We start from the raw sequence: 23608 nt of genomic DNA, 5'->3' as shown, positions 1-23608 counted from the left end.
AACAGTAGAGAATGTTCTTGCGAAGGAATCAAATATTTTTATTGTTTAAAATTATTGCAAGCTTTCCACAACTCTTTGCATCTTTAAACCAAAAGTTGGTGGCATTACATTTTGTACTCATATAAAAATATTCGTAAATCCGCGCATAACCAATCGGTGTATTGCGATTACTCCGAAATTTTGTGCGGTTCAGGGCGGTCGAACAAGCTGTGAGCAAGGCCTATTCACGGATAAGGCAGATCAGTCACCTATCACTCCAGTTCAGCCAGTTCAGCCAGTCCAGCTTTGGGGCCAATGTGATCCTTGTTGATGAACTCTCCAATTGAACATCGTAGGGAAAAAAAAGCTTGAATACCTTTACAAGGTAGTTCTTCCACCTTGCATTGACGGACCGACGTGGAAAACAAAGAGACGGCGACAACAACTACATAAGAGAATTTGTGTAAATTTTCTTTCCCCTCGTTTTTCTTCTTGAATGCAACATAACCCAAAATGTCGACCTCAAGAGAAGGTCCAAATCCGTTAAGACCATATTATGTTCCACCTTCTATCGGAATACCTCAAGAAGTACCTATCACGACTTCGGGAACTCATGGAGTAGGATTAAAAAATGGAAGTGCAGCTTCTTATGCATCTTCAGCTCGGGACATATTCTCAGATATTGACTACAGTGACTATCTATCGGATACCTCACCATCTACCATCGAATCACTCCAGAAGTTCGTTAATGAGACTTTTACCAACTATGCGGGGATATTGTGTGGGCAGCCCTTCGAGGTTGCAAAGACAATTTTGCAGGTAAAGAGTCAGGATATTGAGGAAGGGACAACACCAGCAGCTACAGTGGAGAAAATAAAACGACGACCATCAGAGTACAACGAGGTATGGTTTTCCAAGTGAGGGGTCGAGATGCGGAGCTAATCGGAATCTAGAACTACCCCTCCGACGACTCTGATGCGGACGAGACAGCTTACTTTACATCGGCGGCACCCCATACAAAGTCATCATCCCCATCGAGGCGTCGATATAGCAGCGAAGGATCTGGGTGGGAGGACAAGTCTGTTCCTAAAATAACACCGCCAAAGCCAAAGCCTGCACATCAATTAAACCTTAGGAGATCAGATTCTATAATGGAGGTGATAGCACAGGAATGGTCAAAGGAGGGAGCTTGGGGTGTATGGAAGGGATCCAATGCAACTTTCATCTACGGCTTTCTGCTGAAGACAATGGAAAGTTGGTCAAGCAGCATGATATCGGCGGCGATGAACATTCCGGACCCAGGTTTAGCAACACTAGCAGCGCAAGTTGATGTTACCGGTTCTCCTAGCCCATGGACGTCATTAAGTGTAGCAATAGCGGCAGCTGCTACTGCAGGTCTTATTCTTGCTCCTCTTGATCTTGTGAGGACGAAGTAAGTCATCAATCACTACTCTCAAGACATAATACTAATTCAGATAGGTTGATCCTCACCCCAACTTCAGATCCTAAAAGATCGCTCACTCACAACCTCAACACCCTACCCTCATATATATGTCCCCCATTACTTCTCATTCCTACTATTCTCCACTCCATAATCAAGCCCACTATATCACACTGCACCCCGTTACTTCTTCGAACTCGTCTCTCCATCGATCCTATTCTCACACCCACAAGTTACACAACGTTTACATTCCTTGCTCAAACACTAGAAATCTTCATTCGTCTACCAATTGAAACAGTTTTACGTCGTGGACAAGCTGCAGTACTCGCCTCAACTCAATACAACGAATCTCAAGACCTTAAAACAATTGTCGATATTGGTCCATACAATGGAGTGGTAGGTACAATGTGGTCTATTGCCCGGGAAGAAGGAGAGTCATCTAGTCCCGAGCCTATTGTAACTGTAGGCGCGGTGACACCATTGAGGAAAATTAAGAAAGTTCAAAAGAAGGGACAAGGGATCGAGGGACTCTGGAGAGGATGGAGAGTTGGTGTATGGGGATTAGTAGGAATGTATGGAAGTAAGGCTATGAGTGGTGTTGGAAGTACCGAAGGTGAATTTTAAGAAAGTCACAATACCTAGTCGTTGTCTATGACAATCATGTGTCAAGCCACTTCAAAACTTTGTGGGCATGATGGGACGGGGTGGCGTTGATTTGTTGTCATTTGTTTGGCTTGGGAACGATGGAATAGCTCTACTCACATATATAAGGCGCAAAGGAAACTGGCGTTAGGATAACGAAGATATGTGAAATGACCCAAACGTACTCACCTCTTCTTATTTGTTCTGTTTCCATTTCTGCTGTGCAATGCTATGCGATGTGTTTTACACTTGATGTTGATCTACATTTATCTGTTTTTCCAAACTGGTCTATTAGAGTTTCGCCAGTATAGTATGGTGACTCTCCATGCATCAATCCCACTAACTTCTTTATAATAGATAGCTGCGTGCGTCTCTAACGCAGCGGTACCTTTATCTGTTTCGCTGGAGGGCGGGGAATGCAGGCAGAGTAAGTATTGTAGAGGAAGTGAGATATTCAAAAGCGGCAATAGGAGATGCAGAACAAAGCGAGGGGTTGCCGTGATGCTGGTATACGAGATGTATTTGGAAGAGAGAAGAAAAGGCGAAGGGAGATCGAGGTTAGAGGGTAAAGCAGGTCAGCCGTGAAAATGTTGATTTTGCTGGGGAGTCGATTGATGGGGTTTTGGTTGACTTTGAGGGATGATCACAGAATTTGTGGGATATGTGTCAGGAAGTCTGGAGTAAAAGTTAAGGTTAAGGGGTCCCTAACACTGCTTATAATTCTTTAGCGATAGAGTCCCGTCGTAGTAGAATCCGGAAGTCAAAATCAATCACAAGCACAACCTCTTCTATCATCGTCCAAGCGAGCAATATAAAAAGACGCCATTGATAATTCTTTTCCTGCATTTACGTTTACATCAAATACTACTCGCATCGATATACATTACAGCAACAATTAATCCATTTCATTCTCAACTTATTCAACTGTCTTCCCTAATCCCCACTTCAAACTCCCACTGATATCTTGTCTATCAGATGTAACACCTGCAATCTTCAACCCCAATTCTGCTATTAATATTCCAGTCACTACGAGTATCAGAATCTGTATCCAAGTCACGTCTGCTGCGTGATCGTTTTGAAAATACAATAGTGGAGACTTTTGAATTGTTTCTTCGATGAGTGAAGACTTTTTAACGTTCTCTTGCTTGTTTGCATCGAGTGGCTTTTGCACCTTCTTAGCCGAAGAACTTTCATGTTCATGTTTGTATTCTTCATTTACGTCGAGTGGCTTTCGAACCTTCTTGACTGAAGAACCTTTGTATTTGTGTTTGTATTCCTCATTTGCATCGAGTTGGTTTTCTAGCCTCTCCGCTGCATCTAGCGGACTCTCGGGTTCGTTATGGAAAGGTAGATGACCACCGGCAAAAGGCTGTACATATTTTCCGCCCGCACCGAGACCTTCGCCCCATTTAGCACTTTTGACTGAAGGCTTAGCACGCACTGGATCTTTCAGAGTCGTGGTCACAGATTCCCGGGGTGGTCTCTGAAATGGCTTCCACCAACCCCCTACATCCTCATACCCTTTTGATTTTTCCGAATCTGAAGGTTTAGTAGGCTTTGCCTCATCTGCAGCCTTTGTCGAAGAATCCTGAGATTCATTCTGGGTCGGCTTCCACCAATCCTCCATATCCTCATATCCCTTCGCTTTTCCTTCATCAGCATTCCAGAGTCTCGGCTTATCCCAATCAAGTAGCTGAGATGGTTCACCGTATTCTCTATGTCTTCTACTTCTCTCTCTCTCCACTCTCTGGTACTCATTTTCAGTCGTACTTCGGTCTCCAACCCGCCCTACTCTCCTCGGTGCTTTCCTTGTCAATCTCCATGCCGCTAATTCTTCTTTCCTTTTGAGAATCGCTGCTGCTTTTTCTTTGTGGCGTTGCATTGTGGCATCTAATTCTGCATTTTTCTGCTTGAGGTGTTCAATATCAGGGTCGGGTTGTGAATTTCTCTTGTTTATTCTATCATTAAATTCAGCAAGCGAAAGATTCTCAGCAAGGAGTGCATCGAGCCAATGTACGCCTCCTTCTCCCTCTAAAGATTCAGTGGGAGATCCGTTTATCGTTCCCCATCCATGATCTGAACCGTTTCCCGACTTCTTTTTCGATGAATTCTGTCCTGAGCTTTCAGATCTTGGCAGTTTTTGAGAGTCAACGGATCCGTAATTTTTTTCGTAGTCACGTCGTTTGTCTTCCCATACTTTTCTTTCCAGGGAGATACGGTCGCGCCTCGAAGACGAGGTTGGGAAGTTTGGGGGGTTGGTGAGATATTCTCTGCGTTCATGAGATGGGGTTTTTCGCCTGAGGGTGTCTTTTCCGGATTGGGTAGCCATTTTGTAGTTCTCGAAGAGTGATGGCTAGGGATTTCCGAGGAAAGTTATTGACAATTCAGGGTTCCAGATTTGGATATTTGGCGATGCGGTTTGATGGGACAAAGGAGAATCATTTCTATTGAGATTATTACAATTGGAAGTTAGCTGACGCATGCAGAACATCAAAGAGAACATGACATAAGGAATGACATAAGGAATGACATAAAGCTTTTCAAGAGTAAGAAAATAGTTGCTATGATTGGATTTTGATAGGTTCATGGTATTGTTCAGAGGAAATGACTTTTCGGAAGCTGTGCTCGAAAAGCTAAATGGGTATAAACACTCACTGATCATGCTTTGATTCTACATATAGACTTGACCTCGAGAAGGGTGTTGTTTGCATTTTTGGGTTTCTCTACAGATTGAAGATTCTTTGTGATTAAACTCCGAAGTAGGTTTGAGCCCATATGTATTCACACCACCCCTTTCTTTTCGTGATCAATTATCTCTCGAGTCTCGACTGGCCGAACAAAGCAGCAGGTGTTGTCAAAAGACAATAAGTATTGTTCTTAAAGACAAAGCAATTTTTCGCGGGAAGTACTTGATTTCATGTACTTTATCCGTGAATTATTATTCAACAACTCTCCAAACATTTGAGAACAGTTACAACATTCCATGTATAAAGGTAAGAAGCTTGCAGTGGTGAAAGTTTCCTCATCAGCCTGTCAATATTTTGTGAGTTTGAAACTTTAGTCTAACTAGTATTCCGCAAACCCTCAAAAGACTTCGCAGAATTATTTCCAAATTTACTCAGACTTCCCACACCAAATTCCGAACACTAGCTGCAAACATGGCCTCAGAAGACCAATTTGTCGACATCGACTTGCACCCAGCTGGAGCTACGAGAGAGCAGGCAAGAAGACAGCACATCGTGAAATATTCCGTGCAGGGTAAGAAAACTAAGAGAAGTTGCTACCCCATCGTCATCTGCATCTTGATTATTATCATAGCGCTTCTTGGATTTTTCATTGGGTTCCTATTGATCCGTCCAGGTATCATCGGAATGCCATGCTCAACTCAGGTCAAGTCTCCCCAGCCTTCCTCTCTAGTTCATCGTCAGACCTTCACTCGTCCATTTTGCAATACTACGACAACGACTAAGCAATCAATCACGAAGACGAATTCGAAGACTCAAGCCACAGCCACAGGTACGCTAAGTGGCATTGATCCAGTAGTGATCGCGACTTGTCTCGGTGTTCTGGAAAATGCTTGCGCAACGAACAATTCACAAACAACCTTCGGCCAATGCGATTCATTATTTGTGCTCTTCTATTGTGACTTGACTGATATGATGGTCTTTCGAGATGCAATGAAGCCCGATGCTGATGGAATGAGTCCAGTCTGCCAGCCAATGAAGAAGTTTTGTTCGAGAGCTATCCCATTGAACAGAATTCCTCTAGTAGATGTCAGTCCTTGAACGATAAGTTCTGAGTTAAATGACAGGAACAGAGCAGTATGTAAGATAACGTCAACGATAACAGATATTTTTCCTTATGAACTTGTGCTTGACTTGTAAATGTGAGAATGAAAACGAGAATAAATGTGCACACATTTGGTTGGATAAGCATGGAACAAAACTAAAACGCGCAGAGAATCGTGAAAAGCCTATAGCTATAGGTCAATGAAGCTTTGCAGCTGAATTTCGAGGAAAGTGTCACTGAAGAAAGTCGTGGTAATAGTCATATTTGTCTCTTGTGTAAACCATTACCATCCTCTGGCCATGTAATCACTATATCTCGTATTGTCTGTGCGTGCGGCAAAGAGAACTCAAGAGGAATTCGTGACATGGCTTGGGAAGCCATCTGCGGTGCTCATCCACGTGGAATGGATAACTGGAGAGTGGTGAATATTCCCAACTAGGTTTCCATACAGCTCTCCGAAACTCTCCAGTTGTCATTTGATTGTTATCTTCGGTCAAGTAGTGTTGCAAACGATAGGACAGAATCATGGGGCATTCGATCTGAACTTTCCAAATATTGTTACACTTATTGATGAGAGTCCGCCGAAATCACTACAGAAATAAGTATCCAGTCGTCAATTTGAGAAGTTTCGAGGATTTCTCATTTGTAAGCAACCACAAAATTGTCGGCACTTGGGTTAGGGGGAGCTAAGACAGCTGGTTAGTGTTCCAAGCGTCTGGACCTAAATAATTAGCGAGTCATACTAAGAATTTAGTATCTTTACATTGAAACGACAAACCTCAAGAAGACACACATATATAATCGCTTGCAATACTTGAGTGCCATGATTATTATCCTTGGTGTGTAGCACAGCCACTTAAACAATATATACGTTCCTACGACGTGTATATCTTCCTCTTTAAGATCGAGATGAGCATTACTGTGTTCACTTGCTGACTTCAGGGCTATTCCAGGTTCACATGAACACCAGATGTTCTGGATGCTTTGTGCAACGATGGCGAATGAGGTACACCGAGTAGGAATTCCAGTGAGGTATCATTCTCGAACCTTGGCTGGCATTGTCAAACCTTGAATATACCATTGGCTACTGGGCAAATATATTGCTTAAATGGACCTTGCCCTCCAATTTCCAGGGATGTAAAATTCCAGATTTTAATCATATTTCTTACTGGAAATTGACAAGTCATAGTTCGTCATTTGGCTTCTGTAACTTTTGCAGTGGTAGGCCGCGCTCTGATTCTCCCGGTAGATGCATACCCGGATCACTTGCAGGCCCATACTGCATTTGAAGTGCATAAATGGACTCAAAGGTGGCCCTTCATTGGCACATGTCCACCAGAAATGTGTTTCGTAGCTCGTTGAGACGAGGCAAATTTTGTGATCAAAAACAAGGTAACCGTGCTAACGAGAAAAGGAATATGAACGCCCAGCTCAAGTGAAGTGTTTGAAAGGAGCAGTCGACCCATGACTGCATGGTTCACAGTGAATTAAAAATATATATTGAGGACTTCCCACCACGAAGAAGGTTGACTATAGTCGAAGCGATCTCGAATATATCTATAAAATCTACGTACTCCTATTTTCATGTGGTATGTATTCACATACCTTCGTACCATCTCCATGTACCTTGAACCTTCGGATCATCGCTAAATAACAATAGGCTACAGAACATATGATTCGTCCATCTGGCTATACATACCCACCAATCACCCAGCCGCTCACATCTGATTCCATAAATCATGTGTCGTTCAGGATCACACAAACGTGCCGGAGGTTCGCAATTATTCGGCGGAAAGTCCTCAACTTATAGCTCACGGCACTTCTTGCCCGAATTTTGAGCCTCAATACACAGTACAAATTTCTCACGCAAGTTTCAGACTACGCAAACAACCCTCTACCTCTCGGAGGTCGTATTTCCAAAGGAGAAGTAGATATACACTGCATTCAAAACAATATTGGTTTCCCTGGATTTCGTATTGTGCAAACTTGTTGACCCACTTCCTGATCAAATCTAGCACTCTCGAGATCGGTGGCAAAATACTCCTCTTGCCAAGATGAAACACATCGGTGTTCAATTAATGGTGTTATACAGCAGCCACTTTGTTCGTGATAGGCCTCATGTTCGCAACTAATACCACATCGGTAATGAACGAATCCTACACAAGTTTCTATCTACCAGGATGGTATATTGTGCCCCTCCCTTTGTCTAAGTGGACGCTGTGGAGCAAATACATGGATTAGTTATCGATAGTTATATTTTGCTCGTTGAATTCAACAGGTATTCTCAAAATGTTTACAAGTCTGAGAAAGGAGATCTGTAGTTTACACTCGGAGACGATAATATGACAATTCTTGGTTGTCTCGTCGTTTTTGATATCGGAATGACTCAAAGTGGAATGTATTACTATGCTTGAATATACATTTAGTCGCTATCATCCCATGGGGTTGCTGAAAGGTGCGTCGAATATGCATCGTCAGCCAGGAAGGGTTATGGTGCAAAAAAAAAAATAGGCCGACATCCAATCAATGTCCGTCACGAGGACTATACTAGATCTCCGTATACCCAGGTAATGACCTTGCTAACCTTCAGAATTGTCTTTGAATTATCACAAGTGTTCGTTTGCAATTCTTCACGACATTCATCCTGTCGCAAGCTGAATAGATACGTGCTTCTGACTAAAATCTATCAACCATTTGGTCAAAATTTTCACAGCACTCAGTAAGAGTTTGAAGAGAAGTTCATGCATTGATTTGTGAGACAAATGTGAGTTTGCTTTCTTCATGAACTTTCTGACACTTCCTGATTCGGAGTTCGACACAGAGACCCTCGCGACAACAAATAAACTAGGCACGCAAACTATTGATACAATGGCTCATCAACATCATACTAGCTTCCTCTTCAATGTGAATGAGCTTTACGTTAATGAAGATCCCGAAAACGGAGGTAGACCTCCGAGGGTAAACGAGAATGGACGATGGGTGCCACCCGTCTATAGAGATGGTTTTTTACCTCAGACTCCCGGGCGAATGTTTAGATGGAACAATGGAAATATCGAATATGCTGGGTTCAATTATCGATGGTCTGACGGGCAAGGTTTGACCTATACGAACAACGGAACACTTCAACATTATAGTAGTACAACTTTGTTTTGGTGTAATGAATTTACGCAGTTTCAAATGATAGAAGCGGACGCATCAACGATAGACATAGCAACTTCAGATTTCCCATACAACAGATGGTATCCCCTTACATTTCGGTATGAAAGAACACTTTCAAGGGTATCTGCTTCTGTGGAGGAGCAATATCTTGCTGGGAGAGACGGGGCTTGGATTGCTCAGCTTGGGCTTCAAGCCTACCGCAATCGTGAGAACCAACCGACGGAAGGACTAGCTGGCAATCTTGCTACCATTCTGGCATTGGTGGCATTCTCTTGCACTGATGATGACACTTTATACAATGTTCTAATCAATAATCTTGCATGGCGAGGGCAGTCAAGGGTTTACGACGCAGAACATGGAAGTAAGCTACCAGATCCAGGTCACACAATGATTATCAAGATCTAACCAGAATAGGACGTCCTGAGAGAGGAGTCGTGAGCAACATCTATCTAGACCCAGAGAATCCGAATGGCTCTACATATGATGCGCTCCGTCATCTCGAGTGGACGGACGGACCCATTATTTACTAATACTCGGTCCTGTAAAACAAACACACTTTTTCAATGCCTCACTACATCGAGTTTATTTTGTGAAGATTCGCGGATACTTGGAACGAATGTTTCTCTTTATTGTCCTGGAATATACCCCTCTATTGATGAAGTGGCTTGTATTTCTCAGTACTGATAATACGTTACGCTGCCATTATGGTTTGCAATGTTCTCTTCCGTTAACTTCAACTTTCCAAAATCTTTGATGCGCACATCTCAGGGCTTCATTTCATCCGGTGCTTGCTTATGTAGCAGTCTTAATTGAACTTTCGGAACTTATTCAACACCTGAAAATGTTCCATTTGGTCAAGAGAGCCGAAATTTGAGATGTGCTTCCAACGAACTCAGCGGGGTTCTCGCATAGCTGATTATTTGCAATGAATATCTATATCATGCTTGATTCTGTCTAATATACCGTTGATTTTACAATATTGCAATAATGAACAAACAGCCCTATATCACAACGAGCCGCCACGAATCAATCAGTATATCCCAAATAGCTGAATGAGAATGCGTAGAAATGAGATTTCCCATCATTGGCTGGATGCCCATGCACGATGTCGAGGTAATATGCAGAGTAACCAGTCTTGCAGCATCACATGTGGCTTAGCAGGCAACAGCCTCGTTGGGTATTGTATAAGATGGAACCTTTCGTCCTTGGAGTTCGGTCCCTCATCGCTGTTCTTTATCACGTCAATAGCCCACCATGTCATTTGGATGGTCTGCTGGGGATATTGCGCAGGCAATATCTTTGATTGTCAAGGTTGTAAAAGCCCTTGATGATGGAAGTGGGGCCCCTGATGAGTATCGCAAAATGGCTGTCTTTCTTGAGAATGTTAATCTCACATTAAAGAACCTACACGTCTTCGCTACATTAGGGCAACATCCTTCGTATGGAGATGAGATTCGTAAACAGGCTGAGAATATTCGTCCGCCTTTGGAGCGTTTTCTCAACATCATGAAGAAATTTGAACCACACTTAGGTAGCAATGCCACACCCGGCTGGTGGAAAAACATACCCCGAAAGATGTTATGGACTTTCAAGCATTCCCATCACAAACTGAAGAAGGAAATTAAGGAGTATTTATTCACGCTCGACAATCTTTTAAATAGATTTACATTGTGAGTGTTCTTTCTCAAAACCTCAACACTATTTGCAACACTCATACAATTACTAATTCATGATTACTTGAAGGGAATTCGTCCTTACTCTTCCAGACGAACTGAAACAACTATTTATCAATACTCTTACCCCCCAGGTGATTTCAGCTCTAGAAGTAATGGTCAATCCTGTGCGCAGCGAAATATCTACGATACGAAGCGAAGGGAGGAGGCAGCAAAAAGAACTACGTTCTAAAGCAGAGGAAATCATTATATTGTTGCAATTGCTCAAGATGGATGACTCCAAGTCTGAGAATAATGGTGCTTTGGATGCTGCCGTTCACAATATAAAAGAGCACATCACTAATACGCTTGGATCAACGTCCAATAATCCTCAAATACCCATCATTGACAGTTGCTCACGAATGGCATGTAATGCCGATTCACTTCCTGCAAGCAAGTTTTCGTTTCGGGCAATGAACGGAGATCCACTTGAAGCGAGCGACGAGGAGATCAAACAATCATTACGAAAAATGTAAGTCTTTCTGGTATTCTTTATAATATCCTACAATCTGATGTTGAACCCCGCAGATATTATAGCATTCCTCTATATGCAGGAATGTTCCTACGCAATCTATGGTACGATTCCGATTCTCTCACATGAAGTATCAAATATTGATTCTGTGTAGTTTATATCTCGCCAATAGGCTGAAGCTGTCGAGACCCTTGACACCCACCTTACTTGCGATGTATCACATAACTTTTCATGATGCACTTGGCCGTCCTCCAAGAGTTCTTCAGATTGATGTTTTTAATAACTTTCAAGTATGTATATCCTTACCAAACTCAACTTTTATTGAGGATATAGGTCTTCCAGGCATTTTTATGTCAGTCATTCTCTGATACAGTAGGGCAACCCTGGGTAGAACGAGGGTCATATCTACTCGCGAACAAATCAGAAAAATCTGCTCTGACGGCCGATACCTGGTCGCGTATCATTAAGCCAGGATGCCATATAGAAATGGCCATGGTGCTTGACTACAATAACAAACTAACAAACAGATGTCCTGACACCAATTGTTCGGGCGCCCTGATCAATATGACCCATTCCACATGGAGAAAATGGTTCGTAAATCCTGTCATACCCCAAAGTTCACCTGAAGTCAGCTAATTTACAAAGTCAATCATGTCAGAAAGAGATACTTGAACCTGACGTTGCCAAAAAGATTGAGAAATCTTATGCTCCTGTGTCGCAAGTGGCTACGGAACAGCACGAGACAAAAGTATCTGAGGCTATTAATAATGCAACTTTTGCTCGGTGCGTCTATCGACTAAATCTTCAATATCCGACTGCTCAATCTGCGGAGCCTCTGAAACCACAAAAGAATGATACAGAGCTTCCAACGATACAATCTAAACCTGCCCTAGCGCTGCAACGAAGCGAGTCAAAACCTGATGTGAGGCTTTCAGCTCGACCATATGCAGCAGCTTCAGTATCGCGGAAAGGCGATGTCTATACGTGGTCCTGTTGCTGGTGTCGAGATTATAATGGAGGCTACACACCCGTAGGGATGACAACTCAAATTATAAATTGTCCAGAGTGTTATCATCCAAGATGCAATGATTGTCTTGTTCAATGGGTTAAAACACGTAGCTATTATCACGATCTATAGATTACTCCAAAAGAATCAAATAACAATTAGCCATTTCAAAGGAAAAACAATGAGTCCAACATTTTCGACATATCCTCTTATATTCAATACACAGTATTTGCTCTGAGCTTGGATGATGGGGCGCCAATGTTCCAGTGTGCCTTTACCAACGAATATATAACTCTGATATAACCTCATCCATTGGATATAGGCCTGGTGATCAACTTGATTCTAACATCGAGAGTCATGATCTACTTATGGGGATAAATCACATTTGCTACGGGGTTCCACAATCCTCGAGTCTCGATTGTTCGTGCAACATGAGAAAAACAAGACTTTTTAAACGATCGGACTAGAACCATCGGCCAACATCTTCTTCTCGAGAAGTTGATAATAAACTCTTCAAACATGCATGTAAACAAAGATCTTGCAGTGACCACTTATCAAAAATAGCCACAAGCCCATTCATCATTCCCATCGACTCCACCAGAACATCAGCAAATACCTTTCAACATGACTTCCCCAAACCACAACTCACCATCCTCCACCCGACAATCTGCAGGTAACCCCGCAAATAACCATTCACCCTCTACCACAGCCACGTCTCTCATGCGTCCCCCTCGCTTCTACATGCTCCGAGCCTTCACCAATCGTCTCCTCCCTCTAACACTCTTCACAGTCTTCCTCATCACAGGCACAGTAATCCTCATCTATTCCGTTATAGACAAACGCGTTATACCTTCGAATTTCATCGCGGGCTCGTATATAACTATCGGTGTTATCATTATTCTATGGTGTCTATCACGTTTTATACTTTTCATCAGAGAAAGTTTCGGGGAGCTGGGAGTTGATGAAGCGGAGGCTGGGTTGCAGGGAGTCAATAGAGTACATGTAAGAGGATTGTGGGGAAGGGAAGAGGGGAGAGTAAAGAAATGTTTGAGGTGGTTGATAGAGACGCCGAGGAGCGATGGGTCGAAATCTCCGGGTGGGGGAGATGAGGTTGGAAATCATGGTATACGAAATCATCGAGGAGTTCCAACCCAAGATCCACAAGTTGCAGAGGAGGGGACCGAATTGAGAGATTTTGAGATTCATGATCAAGATTCTCGGATAGCTTCATCGGGACTTGCACTTCCATCTTTCGAACTTCTCTCTAACGTTCCAGCTTATCCATTCAAACCCAAACCTCAGCGTCAGCCAAATGGTCCAAATCCCCACAATCCAATACAACCACGTGCAACATCTCACCAACAACCCCCCAGCCAAACCCAAAGAACCCCCACCCCATCTCCCCAAGAAACCAGAAACCATCGAGGACCAACCCTAAATCCAACAATCACCACATCTCACGACACATTAACAGTACATCACTCCACACCACCTAACCCTTCCCAACCCGTCTCATACACAGACGAATCACGAGATGTGACTTCTCAGACTCGCTTAACACCGAATATCTTACCATTATCTCTACAGATTAATCCTGGTTCGACACATCCTGTACCGAGGTCTCGTCCTTCGAAAATAACAAGACCGCTTACGCAGAGTTCGTGAGATTTGTGTAGGTTTGGTTCATACTTTTGTTGGAAATTGGGTTGATTGATGTATCTGGGGACTACGCAATCATTCAGAGTAGGTAGGTAGGTAGGTAGGTAGGTATGTATCACCACCCCTTGAAAGTATCTACATCTATCCATCCTCCAAACATTCAATATGTTTCTCACATCTTATCATCTCCATCCAATCATTCTCCATCTCTCGTCCCCATCCTCACCCCATCAACAACAACCACACCTATCTCCATTCCCTCATTCATTCAAGACTCTCACTCCACTCCATGTACACTCCTCTCAACTCTCAACCTTTCAACCTACAATACCCCAACATCACCCATATGACAAGTAAAACCTTCTACGCCTTTCCTCGAACTGACTTGGTACGCCTAAAACCGATCCCAGGATCCACACACCTTCAAATTCGAATCAAAATCTCAATCGCAAGATATTTCAGAAAGAAAGATTGATTAATCATCACAGGTATTCATGTAATTACTTAAACAATCAACCAACTAACCACCAAATACCATAGGTAGCTTTAGCATCTACTATATGCCCTGCCTAGCCTAGGAAGATGGGTAGATAGATGTATAGATATCTAGATTCATAAAAAAACAAATCCAACCAAATAATTAATCAAGCAACCTCTCACTCTCATTCCTGCTCTTTCTTAATCTTCAATGGACAATGAAAGATCTTCATCATCCAATTCTATAAGACAACTACATCCTACAGATACCTGGATATCCATTTGGTATCTTACTATAAAAGCAAAAGTGGAGTATGTCACTACTTTCTACCTCCTTATCCTCATTTTCATATAGAATGTATTCTCATTTCACTTGGGAAGAAGAATGGTATCAGAGAATACAAGAGATACATAGGTAGAGATCTGTACGAAACCAAACGCGTGATACCAACTAAGTATCTAGGCTAATAGATAGCTCCATCAGCCCGCTCAGACGGATCATATTCACACATGCAGTAAGAGGTCCAAGCCAACATTGCAACGGAAATCTAGAACATGTTCATTCCTTTATATCGATAAATATCGCTCATTCCGAGTGCAAACAACAAAGTTTCACAAACCCTTCTGTAGTATCAATCTCTGTCACGAGTATCAATTCCTTCTGTGAACCGTATACGCAGAGATATAATCCTCACTGATTTCCCAATTCTCCTCTTCCACAACCTGACGCCCTTTGTACCGTCAGATTCCAATACGCCAAGCTTTAAAACTTTCCAATTCCATACCCTAAATACTCCACCACTTATAGCCATATGCGCATACTCAAAGAATGTCCAGACCAAAAGAGTGATAATACTAAATCCCAAACTCAAACAAGTGTAGGTCTCTCCTCACCAAATCCTGTATACCCCATTTTGACATCACCGCCAACAACTGGTAAAACTTCGTCCCTTCCATTTCTTCCACCATTCATCGTTTTTTTATCATGTGGAGTGTTTGTCTCCCTTTCTTCCCTTTTCTTTCTCCCTAATTTTTCGCACCATTCTTCTGCACTGACTATTGTTCCGTCCAAAACTCCTGATACTTGAGTCATCATGTCCAAACCCTCTTTTGCCAATACCATGACTCTTTGTGCGCCTTCCTTGGCATCACTATCTCCATCCCGATGACTTTTGCTTTCACCATTTGAAACGGAATTTGCGATTTGAAATCGTCGTGGCAGGGATGTCAAGTGCTTGCGTACGAGATCTCTTGCGTTTTCGGGAAGTGCACCACCAGCATATTTAGAGACAATATCTACCACCTCTTTCAAAGTCTTCAAGACATCCTTATTCAACTGCGCAATCTTTGCAGTCAAGGCTGAGCGTTGATCATCTGTGTGAAGCACTATTTGACGTTGATTGTTGTCAGCTCCCTTTTCGGAGTAGGGGGTGTCAGCAATGGTTCCAGAATTGTCGTATTGTTCCAAGACTGATGTCAATGCCACAATGAGTTTCCCTATGTGCTCATTTGCCCAGCGAATCCAACTGAGGCAGTATTTTAGACTTCGGAGCGACTCTTCCGACATTGCGACACTAAGTCCCGAGGTCGAAAGGACGAGACGAGATTGCCATGAGCTCCCAGGAGATGCAGATTCTTCAGATCTTCGGTTTGATGGTACTAACGCTTGCTGTGAAGCTTCGTAGCTAGGACTACGTTGATCATCATACGCAGGGAGGCTGTCTGTTGTAGAAGCCTGGCTAGGCCGACGGCGGCGCTGTTGATCAAATTGTACTTCAAACTGCATGGGCTGACCTTCGAGGTCGGCCGGAGAGGAGGTATTGACTTTCCGTCGCTTATGAGAAGGGGAATCGGATTCGGTGTCGGACGGTCCATGATGGCTCGGCCGGCGACCACCAAGGAACCAACGCACACCCCCTTCCACTCCAGTAATACGGTTGACAGAATTAATTGTATTGACAACCGGAGTAATCCTTCTTTCCACGTATTCTGCACTAGACTTGAAACGCGGACTATAATTTTTGGAAGCCGAGTATGCGGATAGTGATCCACCTATCGCATTGCCAATGAGGGGGTGGGATGTTGTGAGAAGTGAAAGGAGGGGTTCTGGTTGTGTAGAACCACCTTGTCGAAATCGAGGTGAGTGTGAAGAGGGAGCAGTACGCTGACGGGGGGAAGACTGTATGAAATCTGCAACAAAATTAGTATAGAATTCTTCCAAAAATTCTTTGCAAAACATACCGGCGCGAAGATCTCCCAATGCTTCAGCAGCAAGTCGCACATCGGGATCGTCTATAGATAGGACACTTCCCCCCCTCCTTGCTCTGTTGTCTGATAAATCTAAGTCCATACCGTTCGGCGAATCTGTACTTCTTCTAGTCGTTGTTTTTGGAGATAGCTGTGAGGGGCCCGGCTGATAATATGCGGTTAAAGGATTTGAGGACGGCCATGTCAATGGTACTTCTGCGACTGGTTCTTGCCGATATTTTGATTCTGTAGACATAGGAGGTAGAGGGGGCAAGACTCGTTCATGATGAATCGGTGGGGGGTCTGCTGTGGGTACAGAAGGCAAACTTATGGTTTGAGGGTCGTGAGATGCGTAGGATGGGGGGCATTCCCTTAACATGTGATCGTGTTCCATTTCGATAACAAACGCCGACGGCTATATGAAAATTGTTGAAAATTGATTGTAAGTAATGAGACTATACCATTAACACTTGGCATATGTGTACTGCTGAAAGAAGAACAAAATTGGTCGCGGTTCCAAAGGGTTTGTACTCGTTGAATTGGTGAATATTCTGGGAATTTTTTTGCTTGTGATACGATGATCTTCAAATATTGTAAGAGAGTACTTTGATAGAAACAAATAAAACAAAATGATTTCCTCGAACTCGAAAAATAACCAAAACTCCAAATCCCGTTGAAGGGTATATTCTCTTTCTGTTTCTCTTTCCTCTTTTCTCCCCTTTTCTCTTTAGTTGTATATGATCCCAGATTTACATGGCGCAAAACAATCGTATGAAGTTCGGGGATGATGTAGGTACTCGTAGAAAAAGCATTCACATGTGACCATCTTGCTTGCTTTTGGCTGGTTCGGTAAAGGCGAATTCATGGTGGCGTGTCGGAATTAATCTTATGAGTATCTCTATGAAGACTGAAATTTTGATGTTGATGCTTTGGGAAAATTCGGGTCAAACGATTGATGGATGGTCTTTCTGATATATATGGCCAATTGATCAGCGGAATGGTGTTGGTCTCGAAGACGTTTGGTATCAGAGTATATCACCATTGGTTTCAGGAGGTTATCATGATAGCGAAGGAATGTATTCTTCCCGCATTCCGCAAGTCATCTCACACTGCGGTTGTTTGGCATATGCATGTCGCATGGAGATGCACTCAGCCCAGTATCAATAACTTCAATAACTTCAATCATAAGCAAATATCACACATCACACACATATCACGCATGAACAAGCGAGTGAACGTGGTTGAAATCGCCGTCATGGCTTTTGAATTTTGTACTGTATCTTGCCACAAAACAACCACTTCTCTTTCAACTTCATATGTGTGGTCCCTCTGACGCCGCCCAGGCAACCTGTTGTCCAAAAAGACAATGCCCGGCCAGCTCTTATGGTACCGTTGGTATTGGTCTCCGCGCCGCGAAATCGCTAACTACATCAATGGGAAACAAGATAAGTATCAACAGAATGTTGACACAAGTTATATTTATGTGATTGAGTTGCACTGTCTAAAAGGGCGCGTTGAAGAAAAAAGAAGAAGTTTTTCTCCAAAGTGAAAGATATTTAAGCTTCGAAGATTCTGCCGTTCTGAGGCTAGTACATTTTAAGTTTAGTCCCGTCCTTAGTAAGGGAATCCGATGTTGACCGCCGAGACTCACTAGTTTGGGACCTGGAGATCTATCAATCCGAAGGGGGAAGCTTGAACGTGGGGCTGCTATTACTATTATTCAAGTGAACAACACCTACAAGGCAACTAATTCATCAATCCCAATTCAAAATATCAAGAGGAATTCAGACCAAATTCACGAATGATAACAATTTCCTTGAAGATATAATACAAGCCAACTTGGCACATACTCTCCATCCTTCAATACTATCGTCTCCTTTCTTTCTTTGATTATCTGGCAAATATGGCATCTGCTGTCTTCTTTCTCGATTTAAAGGGCAAGGTATAAACAATACTTTCTACTGCCTTTACTTCTGAATCATGTTGACGCAATACTACAGACTCTCCTTGCCCGAAATTATAGAGGAGATATTCCTATGTCCGCGGTTGAAAAGTTTCCAATACTTTTGAGCGAAGCAGAAGAAGAGAGTTCCGCAGTTCCACCATGTTTCTCAGACGAAGGAATAAATGTACATCATCACCCCTTTCTATTTGCGATCGCAGTTTTTAACTTGTACCAAGTATCTATACATCCGCCATAATAACCTCTACCTCCTAGCCCTCACTAAACGCAATACAAATGCCGCCGAAATCCTCCTTTTCCTACACAAGATAGTCGAAGTCTTCACCGAATACTTCAAAGAGCTTGAGGAAGAATCCATCCGAGACAACTTCGTCATCATTTATGAACTCTTGGACGAGATGATGGACTTTGGATATCCACAAACCACCGAATCGAAAATCCTCCAAGAATACATTACACAAGAATCACATAAATTAGAGATCCAAGCCCGTCCACCTATAGCGGTTACGAACGCAGTATCATGGAGATCAGAAGGAATCCGGTACAGGAAGAATGAAGTTTTCCTTGACGTGGTTGAATCGCTCAATTTACTGGTATCCTCGAATGGAAATGTGTTGAGGTCCGAGATTTTAGGCGCCATAAAGATGAAGTGTTACCTGTCTGGTATGCCAGAACTGCGATTAGGTCTTAACGATAAAGTAATGTTTGAAACGACTGGACGCGCAACTCGAGGAAAGGCCATCGAGATGGAAGATGTGAAATTCCATCAATGTGTCCGTCTTTCGCGATTTGAGAACGATAGAACTATCTCCTTTATTCCACCCGATGGAGAATTCGAATTGATGTCATACCGTCTAAATACTCAAGTCAAACCATTGATCTGGGTTGAATGTATCGTGGAATCGCATTCTGGATCAAGAATCGAATATATGTTGAAAGCGAAAGCGCAATTTAAACGTCGTAGCACAGCCAACAACGTCGAGATCACAGTTCCAGTTCCAGAAGATGCCGATTCCCCACGTTTCCGCACAAATATTGGATCGGTACATTACGCACCAGAAAAGTCGGCGATAGTATGGAAAATCAAACAATTTGGAGGTAGTAAAGAATTCCTCATGAGAGCGGAGTTAGGATTACCGAGTGTGAAGGGTGATGATGAACATGGAGGTGGAATGACAGGAGGATTTGGCGGAAGTATGGGTGGTGTTGGGGGTAAAGGGGCAAAGAGACCAATCAGTGTGAAATTTGAGATTCCTTATTTTACAACAAGTGGTATTCAAGTCAGGTACCTGAAGATCATTGAGCCAAAGGTTAGTTCTCCTTTTCATTTTTTGACTAAGTTCTTGTCTAATATTTTCGATAGTTACAATACCCATCCCTCCCCTGGGTTCGCTACATTACCCAATCAGGTGATATAGCAGTCAGACTTCCCGATGTAAGCTAAGACTACTGAGATCACTTTTGCATCGATATATCCACAATCGAAAAATTATACTCGGAATGGAAAAGATAAGATAGATAGATTGGGAGATAGGGAGGAGTGTAGCAATTCTGCATTATCAGGCGCCAGTGCTATGGTTCGGGGTTGGACTTGTTATTGATGAAATAAATACTACTTTTTTTCGCCATATCTTGGCCCGATCAAATCTTGATAATTTTATGAACTTTCTTTATTCTCTTGCATAACAGTCAAGGCTATTAGAATGCTTGTTCAAATCATGATGAAGTTGTTGTTCGCTGCATCGTATACCATTCCATTGATACCTAGGTGGTGGATGTGATATGAAGCGGTCTCTACATGCAAGTGTCATGATTCAGCGAGTATGTGAGTTGCAGACTTACAATAGTTTAAGAAAACATGTTATAGATTACTCGTTCAAATACTCGTATATGTGAGTTTCAATTTGAAGTTTATGATATACCTAATGAAAGTTGCTGGGTCGTTTGTGTGTGTGTGTGTGTGTGTGTGTGAATTTTAGGGTTGTGGTTTTTGATATGTTTTTATTATTTTGGGGGAGGGGGGCTGGTTTTGAGATTGGTTTGTTGGGGATTTAGAGGTAAAGAAGTAGATGGGATCATTGGATTCTTGTTTTAATTTTTGAGATGTAGTAATATGAGATTGAGATTGAGATTAAGATTTGGGATTATGGTTTTGTGTATTTGAGAATAATCATTGAAGGTATGAGAGCCTGTTGTATTAGAAGAATGTTGTTTTGAGTTTCGAAATAGGCTTTTGTGTTTGATTCCTTGGAGTTGTGCATTGGGATTTTGGTATATGATATAGGTTCTGGAGATCATTTACGTATGCTGGAATTATCTTGAGAGACAGTGATTTGGTTGAAGAGTTGCTTAGATTAAATGAGACTCTAGACCATATTGTTGATATAAGGAATTCTTGCAGAGGCTTTGGGGTAAGTGGTGTATAGAACAGGAATCATTCGAGAGGTTGTACGTGAGTTGTAGACCTGGGATCTTGCAGGACTTTTGACTCGAATTCGGTATCGAGGATTTTGAATGACTGCTATACACACTCGGAAGCATTCAAGATACTATTGGTGAGTGGCGAACCCATGGTTTTTACAGGACTTCTGACTAAATTTGTCATTGGGGATACATAATCATTTGGTATACTGTATATCAATAGTAAATCTAACATTTTTACACATCTATTGCACCAGAACTCGTCATCGAGTATTCCAAATGACTGCTATATATACTCAGAATCATTTGAAGCTCTTGAAACATCTCCCAATCCCATGTTTTCCACGTTTTTCCTCTGGAAAATCAAGTCATAAATCCCTCACGATGATTTCCTGCTCACACGAATACTGTATTTAATACTCATTCGTATGCATTTTGAGAGCTTTGGAATCGATCAAATCTTTTATATATCTTCCCGTTCCATGTTGTCCACGTTTTCTGTTTGCAAATCAAGTCATAACCACCCAAAAATGACTTATAACTCATACAGATACCATATTTAACACTCATTCGTATGCATTTTGAAAGGTTTAAAAGCGATCAACTCTTTTATACATCTCCCCATCTCACACTTTCCACGTTTTCATCACGCAACCCAAGTCACAGACTACCTCAAATGACTTCTCACTCATGCAATTACTATATTTCACGCTCATGCCTATGCATTTTGAGAGCTCTTGGAGCGATCAGAAAAGACATAAATAGTTTCGATATCCCCCTCGTTTCGTATACTTTTTTTGGAGCATCAAGACGGCTTCGATCAAACTTTGCATTATAAATATCTTCAAGAATCACAGTTTCTTTTTGATAGTCCTACGCATTTGCAAATCTCACGAAGATTCAATAAGTCTCAACAAGCTTCGATAAATTTTGATATTATTCTTTTTTTCAAGGGAGTTGAAGGATATACTGTACACCATGTCTACAAGTACAACTAGAAATGGTAACGCGGGGAACAACAAGAGTGGACAGCAGCCCGAGGACGACAAAAAATATTGGTGGCGCTGTAGAATGTTGAGAAGGGGCACTAAAGAAGGCAATACACCTTACTACAGTGTAAGTTCCTCTCCATCGCGCAAGAACAGCCATCTAACGTGTCACAAATAGTGTACGGCAATAAATGAAGCAGGACCAACCTCGTGTGGTGAATGTGGAAAGAACAGGATCGGTGGTCTTTGGATGGATCTTGGAGAGGACGAAGATACGCTAAGAGGACGTGATCCGTTTGCCATTTACATGGAAGTGGAATGGTATTTTCAGTATGAGAGAGAGGGGAGATGGCCTGCTCCTGCTTAGGGAGTGGGCTTAGAAAGGTATGTGGGTGACTTGGCATGGTATTTGATACTCGCTTCAACGGCACATCTGTTGTTCAACTCCGATTCAGATATCGTAAGTTTTGATCGTTCCATATCAAGTACGGCAATCTACTCCTCCTCGTCAACTAGACCCTTATCTCAACCGGATGGTCTTTCTCATTCAAATTCGATTTCTTTAAAGCAATTTCCTCTTCGATACTTTCTTGATACCTAACAGTTTTCTTCTACCACAGCACAATCTCATCTCAACAAAGACACGGCTACATTCATTTACAACAATTTCTATTTCTATATTTTATAGTTTTATTATCTTCGCATGGTTTTGACGGCGGTCCATTACACGCATCCATTCATTATATTCGAACACCGATCTCGATCTTTTCTTTGTTTTCTTTGGCTGGATGTTGAACGTCAGATACCGGTTTCCATTTGTATTTTCCTTTTTCGGTTCGACCTCGCTTACAGAATCTCGACATCAGGTGGTAGGGTAGAACTCGAATCGGAGTTTTGGATCTAGGTGCACAGGGCATACATTCATCTTCTCGTTATTGCATGGCTTTTTTATACAATCAATTGAGATGGTATTTCGATTTCCATATTTGTCTAGGTGCTTAGGCGCATGACTGGTTCTTGATACAATCATTCAATTGTACATAGAGGGAGTTATTGCAGCAAACGTGGGAACTTTAACTCTCCTTCTATTGATGGGTATTGGAGCATTATATACCTACTTTAATCCAAATAGAAACACATATATATCGTTACAATTATGTCTTGCCGATATACGATTTCCGTGACTTTGTAGACTGACAGACAGGGAATTAGGGAACTGCTTAAAAGACAGAATCGTCGAGGTCCAGTGATCGTTGTGAAGCTCGAAAGTGATCCTACGGTATGCTCTGTGATAGCTCCTCCCTCCCATATAATCCACATAGCACAGCGTGAATAGATAGTCTTCTTTTGACAGAACAAAATGAAACTAGAGGCTTGCAAGCAACTAGAATATAAGATTATACAATAAAATTCCAGTATGCGAGCAGTTTTTCGAAGTACTCGTTATCGATTAAACTAATTACATCATAAATCTTTTTATATCAAGAACATAACAGTTCAAATAAACCGAGATTTAATATTCTTAAAGCTGAACTATAATAGCTCTGTGCTATCTGCAATACATTTTATTCATCCTGTATGCCCTAATAACCTCCATGTGCAACTTACTGCAGAGACGTTGCTTTTCCCGAACCTGTCGAATCGGTTCGTGA

General features: G+C 42.2%; 8 protein-coding genes across 8 annotated transcripts; 6 read left to right on the top strand and 2 right to left on the bottom strand.

Annotated features, from left to right (window-relative positions):
* Positions 1–492: 492 nt before the first annotated feature.
* Bfra_010834 (putative mitochondrial fusion and transport protein ugo1 protein) lies at positions 493–2044 on the top strand (the record flags this gene model as incomplete). Its single annotated transcript, XM_037341166.1, has 3 exons — positions 493–882; positions 933–1411; positions 1459–2044. The coding sequence occupies 3 exons, from the start codon at positions 493–495 to the stop codon at positions 2042–2044; spliced, it is 1455 nt and encodes a 484-aa protein (XP_037188585.1).
* Positions 2045–2978: 934 nt separating this feature from the next.
* On the bottom strand, positions 2979–4391 carry Bfra_010833 (uncharacterized protein; the record flags this gene model as incomplete). Its single annotated transcript, XM_037341165.1, has 1 exon — positions 2979–4391. One exon carries the CDS (start codon positions 4389–4391, stop codon positions 2979–2981), a length of 1413 nt encoding a protein of 470 aa, XP_037188584.1.
* Positions 4392–5220: 829 nt separating this feature from the next.
* Positions 5221–5847, top strand: Bfra_010832 (uncharacterized protein; the record flags this gene model as incomplete). The annotated part of the gene is made up of 1 exon (XM_037341164.1): positions 5221–5847. One exon carries the CDS (start codon positions 5221–5223, stop codon positions 5845–5847), a length of 627 nt encoding a protein of 208 aa, XP_037188583.1.
* A 2785-nt stretch (positions 5848–8632) lies between these two features.
* On the top strand, positions 8633–9540 carry Bfra_010831 (uncharacterized protein; the record flags this gene model as incomplete). Its single annotated transcript, XM_037341163.1, has 2 exons — positions 8633–9371; positions 9425–9540. 2 exons carry the CDS (start codon positions 8633–8635, stop codon positions 9538–9540), a joined length of 855 nt encoding a protein of 284 aa, XP_037188582.1.
* A 724-nt stretch (positions 9541–10264) lies between these two features.
* Positions 10265–13865, top strand: Bfra_010830 (uncharacterized protein; the record flags this gene model as incomplete). The annotated part of the gene is made up of 7 exons (XM_037341162.1): positions 10265–10680; positions 10754–11194; positions 11251–11298; positions 11349–11484; positions 11528–11784; positions 11840–12224; positions 12765–13865. 7 exons carry the CDS (start codon positions 10265–10267, stop codon positions 13863–13865), a joined length of 2784 nt encoding a protein of 927 aa, XP_037188581.1.
* Positions 13866–15204: 1339 nt separating this feature from the next.
* Bfra_010829 (putative transcription factor opi1 protein) lies at positions 15205–16977 on the bottom strand (the record flags this gene model as incomplete). Its single annotated transcript, XM_037341161.1, has 2 exons — positions 15205–16526; positions 16578–16977. 2 exons carry the CDS (start codon positions 16975–16977, stop codon positions 15205–15207), a joined length of 1722 nt encoding a protein of 573 aa, XP_037188580.1.
* Positions 16978–18486: 1509 nt separating this feature from the next.
* Positions 18487–19990, top strand: Bfra_010828 (putative ap-1 complex subunit mu-1 protein; the record flags this gene model as incomplete). The annotated part of the gene is made up of 4 exons (XM_037341160.1): positions 18487–18525; positions 18584–18712; positions 18765–19856; positions 19910–19990. 4 exons carry the CDS (start codon positions 18487–18489, stop codon positions 19988–19990), a joined length of 1341 nt encoding a protein of 446 aa, XP_037188579.1.
* A 1955-nt stretch (positions 19991–21945) lies between these two features.
* On the top strand, positions 21946–22323 carry Bfra_010827 (uncharacterized protein; the record flags this gene model as incomplete). The annotated part of the gene is made up of 2 exons (XM_037341159.1): positions 21946–22083; positions 22135–22323. 2 exons carry the CDS (start codon positions 21946–21948, stop codon positions 22321–22323), a joined length of 327 nt encoding a protein of 108 aa, XP_037188578.1.
* Positions 22324–23608: the final 1285 nt, after the last annotated feature.

The sequence above is a fragment of the Botrytis fragariae genome (assembly GCF_013461495.1).
Source record: "Botrytis fragariae strain BVB16 chromosome Unknown tig00000223, whole genome shotgun sequence".
In the NCBI taxonomy this organism is placed as follows: domain Eukaryota; kingdom Fungi; phylum Ascomycota; class Leotiomycetes; order Helotiales; family Sclerotiniaceae; genus Botrytis; species Botrytis fragariae.
The sequence above is the reverse complement of the archived record's forward strand: the minus strand, read 5'-3'. Positions and strand labels throughout refer to the sequence as shown.